This window comes from Sorex fumeus, unplaced genomic scaffold, assembly GCF_029834395.1.
Source record: "Sorex fumeus unplaced genomic scaffold, SorFum_2.1 ptg000181l, whole genome shotgun sequence".
Lineage (NCBI taxonomy): Eukaryota > Metazoa > Chordata > Mammalia > Eulipotyphla > Soricidae > Sorex > Sorex fumeus.
Genome location: NW_026606238.1, coordinates 42,630 through 57,190, shown reverse-complemented (window position 1 = coordinate 57,190; position 14,561 = coordinate 42,630). Strand labels below are relative to the sequence as shown.

Sequence of the window (14,561 nt, the reverse complement as noted above, 5' to 3'; positions counted from 1 at the left end):
AGGGAAGAAGGAAGGAAGAGAGAGGGGCTGGAGCGATAGCCCAGCGGGGGGGGGCGCTTGCCTGGCACCCGGCCGACCCGGGTTCGATTCCCAGCATCCCACAGGGTCCCCCGAGCACCGCCAGGAGGGATTCCTGAGCATCACCGGGTGGGACCCAAAAAGAGAAAGAAAAGAAAGAGAGAGAGGAAGAGAGAAAGGAAGGAAGGGAGGGAGGGAGGAAGGAAGGGAGGTAGGGAGGAGGGAAGGAAGGAAGGAAGGAAGGAAGGAAGGAAGGAAGGAAGGAAGGAAGGAAGGAAGGAAGGAAGGGAGGGGGGCTGGAGTGATAGCCCAGCAGGGAGGGCATTTGCCTTGGACAAGGTCGACCCGGGTTCGATTCCCAGCATCCCGTAGGGTCCCCCGAGCACATCCAAGAGTGATTCCTGAGTGCAGAGCCAGGAGGGACCCCTGAGCATCGCCGGGTGGGACCCAAAAAGCCAAAAAAAAAAGAGATTAAAGGTTTAAAAAGACAATATCCTCAATCCTTTCCACCTAGGCTGGCGTGATGGATGACGGATGCCGGGCTCAGAACATGTCACGGTTCTCACGCACACACACACACACACACACACACACACACACCCCTCAGCGGGCCACGGACCCCGTCAACACCGGGGGTAATTGATGTACCGGATGAAAGATGGTGAGCAAGGCGGCCCCTCTCCCAGAAACGCACCCGGGGCACGTGCTCTGCCCACCCCCCGTGGCCCTCCCAGTGCCAAGCGGAGTGAAGAGCCAACGTCGGTCTCGGGAGTGGATTAGATCATCCGTCTGGCCGGGCGTCCTCGGAGGCTCCGTGTCCGCCTGGGAGCTGGGAAATTAACCCGTCAACTCACCGCCGTAAATATCAGAGCTCGCTTAGCCAATTCCTCCCCGCAGTGCCATGGACCACGGGGCCCTCCCAGCGGCTTAAACCGCGCCCTTCGGGGGCTGGGTTCGAACCCCGACCAGCAGCGGGACGGGACGAGGCAAGGGTCTGTGCGGGGTGCTTGCCAATGAATGCATTGACCTGCATCACGGGCAGAATTCCCTGAGTTCCAAGCGAGAAGCTTGCAGCTGTGGACGCCTCCTCCTGACCCTTGCGCCTACTGTCCTTGGCTGTTGGTCTCCTATTCTGTTACTTTTATTATTATTATTATTATTATTATTATTATTTTGCTTTTGGGGTCCCAGCCAGCGACGCTCAGCGGTTCCTCCTGCTTCTGCACTCAGGAATCACACTCCTGGCGGTGCTCAGGGGACCCTAGGGGATGCTGGGAATCGAACCCGGGTCGGCCGCGTGCAAGGCCAACGCCCTCCCCGCTGGGCTATCGCTCCAGCCCCCTGTTACGTTATTTTATATCCCACAAGTGAGTGCCGTCCTTGTAGGTCTGGGCCTCTCCTTCTGACTCCTTTCACGCAACTTGAGTTGCTGCTTGCCGTAACTCTGTGTGTGTGTGTGTGTGTGTGTGTGTGTGTGTGTGTGTTCGTGCGTGTAGGAGGGGCGGATGGCTGGGTGGATGGAAAAGTGAGGATGGAAAAGGGACCAGTAGGATGGTGGTAGCTGGACATGGTCACTCTGGACAGGAACTGAGTGCTGAAGGAAGGTAGTCGTCAAGTGGCATGCATGATCAAGTTTTGGCATCTGTATTGCAAACCACCATGCCCGAAAGGAGAGAGAGACAGAGACAGATAGAAAGAGACAGAGAGAGAGAGAGAGAGAGAGAGAGAGAGAGAGACAGAGAGACAGAGACACACACACACACAAAGAGGCAGAGACAGAGAGACACAGAGAGAGACACTCTCAAAGAGACAGAGACAGAGACAGAGAGAAACAGAGAAAGAGAGACACAGAGACACACACACAAAGAGGCAGAGACCGAGAGAGACACACTCAAAGAGAAAGAGACAGACAGAGACAGAGACAAAGAGAGACAGAGACACACACACCAAGAGGCAGAGACAGAGAGAGACAGAGAGAGACAGAGACACACACACAAAGAGGCAGAGACATAGAGAGACAGAGAGAGACACACTCAAAGAGACAGAGAGAGACAGAGAGAAACAGAGACACATACACAAAGAGGCAGAGACAGAGGGAGACACACTCAAAGAGACAGAAACAAAGAGACACAGAGAGAGACACTCTCAAAGAGACAGACAGAGAGACAGAGAGAGACAGAGAGAAGCAGAGACAGAGAGCGACAGAGACACACACACAAAGAGGCAGAGACAGAGAGAGACACACTCAAAGAGACAGAGAGACAGAGACAGAGACACATACACAAAGAGGCAGAGACAGCGAGAGACACAATTAAAGAGACAGAGATAGAGAGAGACAGAGAGACAGAGAGAAACAGAGACACATACACAAAGAGGCAGAGACAGAGAGAGAGACACACTCAAAGGGAGAGAGACAGAGAGAGACAGAGACACACACACCAAGAGGCAGAGACGAGAGAGACACACTCAAAGAGACAGAGACAGAGACAAAGAGAGACAGAGACACACACACCAAGAGGCAGAGACAAAGAGAGACAGAGACAGAGAGAAACAGAGACAGAGAGAGACAGAGACACACACACAAAGAGGCAGAGACAGAGAGACAGAGAGAGACACACTCAAAGAGACAGAGAGAGACAGAGACAGAGACACATACACAAAGAGGCAGAGACAGAGAGAGAGACACACACTCAAAGGGAGAGAGACAGAGAGAGACAGAGACACACACACCAAGAGGCAGAGACGAGAGAGACACACTCAAAGAGACAGAGACAGAGACAGAGACAAAGAGAGACAGAGACACACACACCAAGAGGCAGAGACAAAGAGAGACAGAGAGAGACAGAGAGAAACAGAGACAGAGAGAGACAGAGACACACACACAAAGAGGCAGAGACAGAGAGAGACAGAGACACACTCAAAGAGACAGAGAGAGACGGAGACAGAGACACATACACAAAGAGGCAGAGACAGAGAGAGACACACTCAAAGAGACAGAGATAGAGAGACAGAGACAGAGAGACAGAGACACATACACAAAGAGGCAGAGACAGAGAGAGAGACACACTCAAAGGGAGAGAGACAGAGAGAGACAGAAAGACAGAGAGACACAGAGAGAGAGAGAGACAGAGACACAGAGAGAGACAGACAGAAACAGAGACAGACAGAGAGAGAGGAAAGGAAGGTGTCTTCCACACAGACAGGCAGGAGGGAACCTGAGGACACTGGTGTTGGGGTGACGAGACGGGTGTTGGAACACGACAGGGCTGGAACCCAGTCGCTCGCAACTTTGCAACGGTGCATGGCACAGTGACCCCCGAAAACGGAACTCATCCACATCTCGCAGTGATTCAAGGAAAAGGAATTCCTCAACATCTCTCACGTAACATAAATAAATAAAACAACAAGATAAACCCTCTCGAACCCCTCTCCCCGCACCCCACGCCTCCTAAAGCGGCCGCTCCCATTAACCAGGGAGAAAAGGAAGAAGGAAGGACATTGAGTCTAGGGGCCGGAGCGACAGCCCAGAGGGAAGGGCCATTGATCTGGCACGTGGCCGACCCGGGTTCGATCCCCGGCATCCCCTAGGGTCCCCTGAGCACCGCCAGGAGTGATTCCTGAGTGCAGAGCCAAGAAAAACCCCTGAGCATCGCCGGGTGGGACCCCAAAATTTAAAAAAGTGAGTCTGCGGGTGTCCCTCCCCCTAAGAGGCCACCCACCCAGGGGCAGGGTTCAACCTTAAGGACCAACGGCACGGGCGGAGAGAATTGGGGTCGAGACGTTGGCTGACGGGATCACAACAGCACTTATGTCTTCTCTGAGGGTCTGCGCTGGAGGATCCTATGCTTCACACAACACCCCCTACACACACACACACACACACACACACACACACACAAAGAGTTCGCGGAGATAAGGGGGTTCTTGTGGGTGGCCCCCGGCCCTTTGCAAGGCGGCAGAAGGCAGCGTCCTCGAGTCAGAGACAAGAAGGGCTGCCCTCATTTGTGGAATATAAAATAACACAATCAGAGACGGACACACCCAAGGACAGTCGAGACCAGGGCCAGGAGGATTGCCCCAGGGTTGGACGCCGGCCTTGTGAACTGGGGGAGAAGGCAGCTGGGATGGAAAAGGGGTCACTGAGTCACTGATGGTGGGAGGGATCGCTCGAAATGGGAGATGTGTCCGTGAGAGTAGATCAAGGACACAATGTGATCGGTATTGGATCTGGATTGATCTGCATTGATCTCAGTGTCTGTATTGCAAACCGTGATGCCCCAAAGGAGAGAGAGAGAGAGTCTGGGGGAGATTGTCTGCCATGGAGGCAGGGGGATGGGGGGATGGGGGGATACTGGGGACATTGGTGGTGGGGAATGGGCACTGGTGGAGGGATGGGGGTTCCGTCATTATGTGACTGAAACTCAAACAGGAAAGCTTGGTAACTGCATCTTACAGTGATTCAATATAATAAAATAACATAATTAGAGACTGACGCCCAAGAACGGTAGACACAAGCGCCAGGAAGATTGCCCCAGGGTTGGACGCCAGCCTCATGAGCTAGGGCAGAAGGCAGCTGGTTTGGAGAAGGGGTCTCTGAGTCAAGGAGGGATGGAGGCGTTGCTCGGGATGGGAGGTGTGTGCTGAGAAAAGATCAAGGACCCAACATGATCGGTATTGGATCCGTATTGATCTGTATTGATCTCAGTGTCTGTATTGCAAACCATGATGCCCCAAAGGAGAGAGAGGGTCTGGGAGAGATTGTCTGCCCTGGAGGCAGGGGGAGGGTGGGATGGGGGGGATACTGGGGACATTGGGGAGGATGGGAACTGGTGGAGATATGGGGGTTCCATCATTGCGTGACTGAAACTCAAACAGGAAAGCTTGTAACTGTGTCTCACAGTGATTCAATATAGTAAAATAACATAATAGGAGACTGACACCCAAGGACAGTACAGACAAGGGCCAGGAGGAATGCCCCATGGTTGGACGTTGACCTCATGACGCGAGGGAGAAGGTGGCTGGGATGGAGAAGGGGTCAGTGAGTCAGGGAGGGATGGAGGCATCGCTCGGGATGGGAGGTGTGTGCTGAGAGTAGATCAAGGACCCAACGTGATCGGTATTTGGTTTGTATTGATCTAGATTGATCTCAGTGTCCGTATTGCAAACCATGATGCCCCAAAGTGGAGAGAGAGTCTGGGGGAGATTGTCTGCCCTGGAGGCAGGGGGAGGGTGGGATGGGGGGATACTGGGGACATTGGGGGTGGGGAATGGGCACTGGTGGAGGGAGGGGGGTTCCATCATGGTGTGCCTGAAACTCAAACAGGAAAGCTTGTAACTGTGTCTCACGGTGATTCAAAAAGAAAATAATTAAAAAGTAAAAGGATCATTGTGTGACTACAATGTAGCCACCAAAGTTTGTCAGTCTGTAACTGTATCTCAAGGTGATTCATTACAATTAAGTGAGAATAAATTAAAAAATAGTAAAAAAGAAAAGAGGAGGAATGAGGAGTCCCCTGTCTCGTAAAATCTCAACTCCTGATGGGGGAAATGTTCCGATTACGGAGCTGGGCTCAAGCCCCACCAGCACCGAGACAAGAAGTGGGTGTCTGCAGTGAACCAGGAGCCCAATGGGGGCATTGCTAAGTTCCCAATATGCTACATTATACAAATAAGATCGAGATTTGAGGGGGGGCACACCCAGCTGTGCTCAGGACAGACTCCCAGCTCTGTGCTCGGGGCTGACTCCCGGCTCTGTGCTCAGGGCTGACTCCCAGCTCTGTGCTCAGGGCTGACTCCCTGCTCTGTGCTCAGGGCTCACTCCCGGCTCTGTGCTCAGGGCTCACTCCAGGAAGAGGAGGAGTAGTAAGGGGCTGTCTTACACGGAGTAAGACACCGTGTCCCACACCGGCCACACCATCCCAGCTGCGTGTTCAGGGCCCTGTGGCCATTTCCCTCAGGCTCCTGTCGGCCCCAGCCACGTACCTGAGAAGCCATCCACGTCACAGCCCCTGGGACCGCCTGGCTAAGCCATGGCGCCCACGTGGGTGCCTTGGAAAGGAGGCCAGACGCTTCTACACCTTCATGCTTGCTCTAGGTCATGTGACACCAGATTGCACTGCATTCACAGGCGATGTTGTGTTTTCTTGCACTGCAGAGCTTTGCAGCTTGTTATGTGGTATAGCAAGCGTAGGCAATACAGAGCTTTGGACTTGGACCGGGGTGGGGAATCATGCTGGTGTGGGTGACCCCCGGTCCCACCAAACTCAAAGAGCTTGACGAGGACAGCACCTGGATTGACGGGCAGAACCCAGAGTAAGGAGGAATGTTCTAGCAACCAGGGGGCGGGGTTTGGAATGGAGTTGTGCCTCCCCCCCACACCACACACACACACACACCCCTACTGTGTTTCCACCTCCCGGTCTGGTTCTGCTCTACGGGGTTTTGGGTTGGTCAACCCACACACCATGGGCAGCAAACTCTTCTGTCTTCTCTCCGTGTTTCTCTCTGTCTCTCTCTCTGTCTCTCTCTCTCTCCCGCTGATTCTCTGCATTGGTCTCTCCCTCTCTCTCCCTCTCACTCCTTCCCTCCACTCTCTCCCTCTCTCTCTAGCCCTCTGTCCTCTCTCTCTCTCCCTAGATCCTATCTACTTCTCTCCTTCTCTCTCCCCGTCTCTCTGTTTCCTTGCCTCTTTCTCCCTCCCTCTCTCTCTCTCTCTCTCTCAAATTCTCACACTCTTCGATCACACCTCACACCCATCTCCTTTTGGTGAGGGGCCCGCGGTTGGGGGGAGCTGAGGGTAGGACTGGAGGTGCCATGAGCCCTTGCCCTAGTAACCTCATTAGAAGAATGTGCAAATAGATGGGTGGGTGGTTGGATGGATGGATGGATGGATGGATGGATGGACGGATGGATGGGTGGGTGGATGGGTGGGTGGATGGATGGATCGATGGATCGATGGATGGGTCGATGGATGGGTGGGTGGGTGGATGGATGGGTGGGTGGGTGGATGGATGGATGGGTGGATGGGTGGATGGGTGGGTGGATGGATGGATGGATGGATGGATGGATGGATGGATGGGTGGATGGGTGGATGGATGGATGGGTGGATGGATGGATGGGTGGATGGATGGATGGGTGGATGGGTGGATGGATGGGTGGATGGGTGGGTCGATGGGTGGATGGATGGGTGGGTGGATGGATGGGTGGATGGATGGATGGATGGATGGGTGGATGGGTGGATAGATGGATCGATGGATGGACGGACGGACGGATGGATGGATGGATGGGTGAATGGATGGATGGAAGGATGGATAATGGATGGATGAATGAGTGGGTGGATGGGTGGATTGGTAGAAGGCTGGATGGATGAACTGATGGGTGGATGAATGGATAATGGATGGATAGATGAGTGGATAGATGGATGGATGAGTGGGTGAATGGACTGAAGGATGGAAGGATGGATTGGTGGATGGACGGAAGGATGGACAGATCGATGGTGGATTGTAGGATGACATTGGTTTGTCCTTTCTCCCTTGCCACGAGGAGAAAGTGTGGTCCCACATCCAGCAAGCAGCTCCAGACTCATCTGACGCTTTATTGAACAGTGTTAAATAAGGGGAGGACGCAGGGTTCGAAAGACGACGAGGGGAAAATGACAAGTCAGTCGCAGCTGCGGGTGGGGGTCTCGGGGGGTCTGCGGGCGGGTCGGGGCACGTGGCCAGAAAGCGGACAAGGGGGTTCGCATTTGAGAGTGGGGCGCACTGCACGGCGGCTGGAGCTAGCTTTGGCGCTCACGGGAGTCGAACATCTCAAGCAATGCACACACGCTCTCTCATGGACACAGACACACAATCTCGCACGCACACACATTCTCACACGCACACGCTCATGCATACAGACACGCTCACACATACAGACACGCTCACGCACACAAACGCACTCTCGCGTGTATACACTCTCATGCACACTCTCATACAAGCTCCCACACACACTCTCAGACCAGTGCACACCCACACAAACGTGCTCTCCACACGCACTGGTTCAGGAACACGCTCACGACACACAGTTCTCACACGCACTCTCACACACGCAAGCACACACATATACACAGACGCTCTCATGCACACACACACACACTGTCCCACGCACTCTCACACACATACCCATTTCTCATGTACACACACTCTCATCAGGCACACAAACACCTCTCTTGTGTGCGCACACACACACACCAGCACACATGGACACACTTTTTCTCTCTCACACACTCACTCTGCTGCGTGCACACTTTTTCTCTTACATGCACACTCTCTAATACACACTCTCACGTACACGCTTGTTCACACACACAAAACTCTGTCGTGCATACACACAATCACGTCGCCTCAAGCACTTTCTCTCACTCACACACACACATGGTCACGCACACACACTCACGCGCATATGCACACTCTCATAGACACATTTCTCAGACGCATGCACACCCCCACACACACACGCACCCGCACACACACTGGCTCACGAGCACGCTCAGACACACAGTCTCACACGCACTCCCACACACGCTCACGCACAAGCATCCACACTCTCACGCACACACACACTGTTCCACGCACTCTGACACACACGTTTCTCAGACACACACACACTCTCTTCATGCACACACACTCTCAAACACACACACACACTCCGGCACATCTGGACACACTTTTTCTCTCACACACTCACTCAGTTGCGTGCATACTTTCTCTCTTATACACACTCTGTTCGTGTACACAAACACTCTTGTGCACACACACTCCGGCACATAGGGACACACTTTTTCTCACACACTCTCGGGCATGCACTTTCTCTCTCACACACACACACACACACTTTTTCACACAAACGCTGTTATGCATACACACACTCATGCAACCGTGAGCACTCTCTCTCTCAGACACACACACACACACACAGAGCACATTTCCCACCTGGCCCCAGGACCACCCCAACTATCAAAAATTAACATTTCCGTTTTAGTTTAAACAATTTTTTTTCTGCTTCTTGGGTCCCACCCGGCGATGCTCAGGGGTTCCTCCCGGCTCACGCACTCGGGAATCGCTCCTGGCAGTGCTTGGGGGCCCCTAGCGGATGCTCCTTTCCAAGGAGGACCCTGGAGAGTCCCGACTCCGTGGACAGAGGTGTCCAGAGCGCAGAGGGGTGAGTTTGGGGGGCGGGGGGCGGGGTAGGACCGTGCCTTAACGTGTCTGCGCCCCCAGACCCGGGGCCACCTCTCACGGCACACTCACTCGGGCAGAGGGGGCGCGGAGAGATTTCAATCTTGCAGAGGGGGGTTGTGAGAGGTTCCCAGAGCGAGGGGCTCCCAGATCTGAGAGGGCCGGGCACGGGAATTCCAAATGCGCCGTTTGCACGTGCCCTTGCGGGTTGGGTTTTTGTTCTGTTCTGGCTAGGGGAAGGGGCTGTGTGCCGCCTTTGTTGGGGGCAGGGGGATGGGCCACTCTCCAGGGCTCCGACCAGACGCAACAAAACGTTCGGGCCCTTTGGCTCACACCTCTCCAGCGCCCTCCAACTTGACACAGGGGCTCCAAAGCCTGAATGCCCCTCTCTCTCTCTCTCTCTTTCTCTCTCTCTCTCTCTCTCTCTCTCTCTCTCTCTCTCTCTCTCTTTCTCGGGTGCAATTTTTCAAATGTTCAGGTCGCCCCGCAGGGCTCCTCCCGGCCCTCAAGTCTCTCCCTGCGCGTCCTCGGAGCCTTCCACACCGCCGCGCGCCTGCAGCAGCATCTGAATATCCGTGGCCGCCCTGGCCTCCGTGGCGCAGCCTCGCGGTGCCTCTGTGCGCGCCCAAGGGCGCCCAAGGCCGGCTGCCTTGGTGGTGGCGCGCCCGAGGGGCCAGTCCGGGCACCCACGTGCGCACACGCGGGCGCACTACATGTGTGCAATGAAGCTTGCCGTCCGCGTGGCGGCCTGGCTCGGGCCATCCCAGCGCCTGGACAGGGCGCCCGGGTGGCCTGAGCCGTCCCCGTCCACGCGTGCCTCCTGGGCGCTGCGCAGGGTCCACTCTTGCATCCCGCGGGAGGGTCAAAGAAAGGCGCCCCCGCCGCCGATTCCCCCAGCCCCAGCCTCGCGGAGGCCCAAGAAGCTCCCGTGCGCGGGGTCGCCCAGGGCCAAGCCCTGCTCGGGGTCCAGCCCCCACTCGCCCTCGTCCTCGGCCTCGGGCTCGGCGTCGGGCGCGCGCGCGTTCTCGTACAGGAAGACCTGCTGGTGGACGTGGGCCGGCGCCAGGCGGTTGCGCTTGGCGCCCAGCACGGTGGCCGCGGAGCCGAAGAGGCGGCGCGGGGGGACGCGCGTGGCCGCCACGCACCAGTACTTCTGCAGGACCTTGGGCAGCAGCGGGAACAGCGCCAGGCGGTCACACCACCACTTGAGAGGGTCCTCGCCCAGCGCCAGCACCTTCTGCGACTTGAAGTTGCTGAGTTCCTCCAGAACCTGCGCGTGGCACTCCTCCTCGTCCTCCACGCCGCCCGTGGGGCAGAAGATCTCGGCCAGCATGTTGTTGATGACGCTCCCGGGCCCGGGGCCGCCGCCGCCGCTGCCCAGCGCGCACTTCTTGGCGGGCGAGGGCGCCTCGTCGGGCGCCGCCGGGTAGGTCTTGTCTCCCGCGAAGGGCGCGTCCTTGAGCTGGTCCAGGAGCGCCTTGGCCTCCTCCACCACCCGGTTCTCCACCTGCTGCCGCTCGAAGGCCGACAGGAAGGGCAGGCGCTTGTAGCGCGGGTCCAGGAAGGTGGCCACGTTGAGGAACATGTCGATCTCCGGCGTCTCCTGGTAGGTGGCGGACAGCTCCTTGGCGATGACCTCCTTGGCCATGCTGATCTCCTTGGCGTCCGTCTCCTTGAGGGTCAGCGTGGTGTTCAGCAGCATGTGCAGCAGGGGTTTGACCATGCTGATGGTGGGGTAGCGGGAGGCGGACAGCAGCTCGGCCACCTGCTCGAAGGGCCGCAGCAGGTCCACCAGCGCGTCGATGGTGGCCCACTCGGCCGCCTCCAGCATCAGGTGGTGGCTGTTGGTGTCTTCCAGGAGGACGGCGGCCACGGCGAACTGCTGCTCGCGCAGCCGCTGCAGCATGGCCAGGGTGCTGGCCCAGCCGGCCACGCGGTTGCTGGCCAGCATGCGAGGGGCCGGCTGCTGCTGCTGCTTCTGCTTCTCGTACAGCAGGTAGGTGGCCACGGAGGACTGCTGGAAGTACTCCACCAGCTTGCGGCAGCGCGCCAGGAGCCCCGCGACCTGCGGCAGGCGGAAGGCCTGCTGGATGCCCGCCTCGAAGGCCTGGCCCAGGCACGGCATGTGGACGCCGATGTCCAGCAGCGCGCACGCCTTCACCAGGTCCTTGCGGCCGTCGGTGGTGGCCCCGAAGACCTTGGAGCCGATGCCCCACTCGATGAAGGCCTCGTAGAGCACGCGCGTCACCGTCTCCGCCGCGTTCTCCTCGGGCACCTCGAAGGTCTTCAGGCAGCGGGCGCCCGGCGTGAGCGCCGACGGGGCGGCCCCCGGCGGGGTGCCCCGGCCGGCGCGCAGGAAATGCGCCGCCAAGGTGACGTAGGTGCGGTTCTGGCTGGCGCTGGCCCACATGTCGGCGGTGAGGGCGCACCAGGGCGCGGCCGCCAGCTCCTGGAGCACCCGCGCGCGCACGGCCGCGTACTGCTCGGGCAGGGCGCGGCTGCAGAAGAACTTGCGGCTGGGCAGCTCGTAGCGCGGCTCGGCCGTCCGCAGCAGCGCCTGGAACGTGGCCTCGTCCACGATGGACGGCGGGTAGAGGCCCTCGCAGATGAGGCCCAGCACGGCGGCGGTCAGTTCCTGCTGGCGCTTGCTGTCCAGGCCCGCCTTGGCGCCGCCGCCAACGCCGCTGCTACCTCCGGAGGAGGAGGACGAGGCGGACGAGGAAGCAGCGGCGAGGGCGCACGGGGCCACCACGGAGGAGGAGGAGGAGGAGGAGGAAAAGGAGGCGGCGGAGGAGGAGGAGGAGGCGGAGGAAGAGGAGGAGGAGGAGGAGGAGGAGGAGGCCGACGCCGCAGGGGCGCACGCAGCTTCCGACGCGCCCTGCTGGGAGGCGGCGGCGGCGGCGTCGGGCTTGAGCTTGGAGAAGGCCGAGGCGAAGGCCTCGCGCATCTGCTCCGTGTTGCTCTTGACGAACTCGCAGAACTCCTCGGGGTGGTTCTTCTCCAGGTGGTAGGAGAGGTTGGACGTGTTCCCCGAGTAGGCGATCTGCGCCATGCAGATGCGGCAGTAAATCTTCTTCCACTGCAAGATGCAGCCGTCGGCGTTGGTGTCGAAGCCGAAGTACTTCCAGACTTTGCTCTTGGCGCGCGGGTGTGCCACCAGCTTCAGGTCGCTCGGGCAGCCCTCGGCCGCCGCCGCCGCCGCCGCCTTGGTCTCCATGGCTGCGCCCCTGGCCCGGGCCGGGGAGGAGAGGAGGATGGGGGAGGGGGCCCCCGCGGGCGGCTCACTCGCGTCCACCTGCTAAGAAGTAGCAAGATAAACACGGCATGAGAAGTGGCCCCGGGCTCGGGGGAGGGAGGACGCAAGCTGGAACCCTGCAGCCAGGCCTCCCCTCTGCTCTACCCGGCGCGCGGCTATCGGGCTGGCCACCAGCGGGGCGCACGGGCAGGAAGAGGCCACGGCACGGGCGCGCTGTGGCCACACCCAGGGGCTCGGATGGATGCGCCCAGGGCGCAATCTTCCGCGGGCGCGCGCCTGCAGATAGGTCCTCACGGCGGCAGCCGCAGCCAAGGGCTTGGACACACCCAGGGCGCAGCGTTCCAATGGGATGCGCCGAGGGGCGCAACGTGCCCATCGGACGCGCTGACGGCACGTCGCGGTGGGATACGCCCAGGGCGCAACGTTCTAACGGGAACCACCCAGAGCGCAATGTTCCAATAATACGAGTCCAAGGCGTAATGTTCCAACGGGACGCACCCAGGGCGCAATGTTCCAATAACACGTGCCCAAGGCGCAACGTTCCAAAGGGAAGCGCCCAGGGAGCAATGTTCCAACAGGATGCACCCCGGGCGTAATGTTCCAATAATACGCACCTAAGGTGCAACGCTCCAATAATAAGCGCCCAGGGCGTAATGTTCCAACGGGACGCATCCAAGGCACAACATCCTATTAATTTGTTTCCAGGGCGCAATGTTCCAATAATACGCGCCCAAAGCGCAACGTTCCAACGGTACGCGACCAGGGTGCAATGTTCCAATAACAGACGCCCAGGGCGCAACGTTCCAATAATACGCGCCCAAGGTCCCACGTTCCAATAATATGCACCGAGAGCGTAATGTTCCAACGGGACGCACCAAGGGTGCAACATTCTAATCATATGGTACCAGGGTACAACGTTCCGATAATACACGCCCAGGGCGCAACGTTCCAAAGGGAAGCGCCCAGGGCGCAATGTTCCTAGCAGCCGAAGGTCCCCACTGCAGCCGCAGGCAGGGGCTTGGGGACGTACCCAAGGCGTAACATTCCAAGCAGCTGCGCCCCCGGCTAGGGCGCCCGCGTTCCCTCGCACCAGGCAACTTTCCAAATCTTGCAACCCTGCGTCTCCCCCACCCGAAAGCACGTTGGCACGGATCTGAACGCAAACGCTCCTAGAAGAGCCGGTGCGCCGGCAACCAGCTTGGCCACGGAGTCGTCACCCAGCACATGGCTCAGCGTGCACACCGCACAAGCCCATGCGCATGGGTTTGGGGGGAAGGGAGAGGGAACTGCGTGTGGGCAGATCTTTCCGGGACACCGCACATGTTCATACGCTCGGGAGACGTCGAGCCGGGAGTCAGCCCTGAGCACAGAGCCGGGAGTCAGCCCTGAGCACAGAGCCGGGAGTCAGCCCTGAGTCCAGAGCCAGGAGTGAGCCCTGAGCACAGACCCGGGAGTCAGCCCTGAGTACAGACCACAGCGTCCTTCCCAGAGACACAGGAGGAGACGCAGACGCAGAGGAGAAGCGATGGGAGGGACCAAGTCCCCTGCCCAGGGACGCCCAGAGACCCTGGGAGCTGGAAGAGGCATGAAGGACCCACCCCGGGAGCCCCAGAGGGAACTGAACATCCGTGCAGGGGTGGGGCCGTGCCCCTAAGAGAAACATGCGTGTCCTCACTCTGCACCATGGGGACGGGTCCTCCCTGGGACATGGGGTCCTTGCAGACGGGGGGCAGGGGAGGGGCAGGGAGGGGCTGTTCCTGCAGGCAGGGGCCTCCCTTCCCAAGCTCCGATATCCCCGGCCCCCAGCTGGATGCCCTAAACTCATGCATCACGTAGCCTGTTGGTGGGGTCGTTTTTTGGTTTTGTTTTTTTTTTTTTCTTTTTGGGTCCCACCCGGAGATGCACAGGGGTTCCTCCTGGCTCTGCACTCAGGAGTCACTCCTGGCGGTGCTCGGGGGACCCTGTGGGATGCTGGGAATCGAACCCGGGTCGGCCGTGTGGCAGGCCAACACCCTCCCCGCTGGGCTATCGCTCCAGCCCCCACCTGTAGTTTTATCCTGAGCGCCAGA

At 58.5% G+C, this 14,561-nt stretch overlaps 2 protein-coding genes across 2 annotated transcripts in view; both read right to left on the bottom strand.

Annotated features, from left to right (window-relative positions):
• The window catches only part of DHRSX (dehydrogenase/reductase X-linked), a 41,163-nt gene that overhangs the window by 22,014 nt on the left and 4,588 nt on the right, over positions 1-14,561 (bottom strand). The gene's annotated exons all lie outside the window — the stretch shown is intronic.
• Positions 7,615-12,468, bottom strand: ZBED1 (zinc finger BED-type containing 1). The gene has a single exon (XM_056107898.1). It carries the CDS (start codon positions 12,451-12,453, stop codon positions 10,099-10,101), a length of 2,355 nt encoding a protein of 784 aa, XP_055963873.1. The 5' UTR covers positions 12,454-12,468; the 3' UTR covers positions 7,615-10,098.

Excerpts from the sequence above, each read along its gene's own strand:
- ZBED1 (XM_056107898.1), bottom strand. The coding sequence starts at position 12,453 with ATGGAGACCAAGGCGGCGGCGGCGGCGGCGGCCGAGGGCTGCCCGAGC.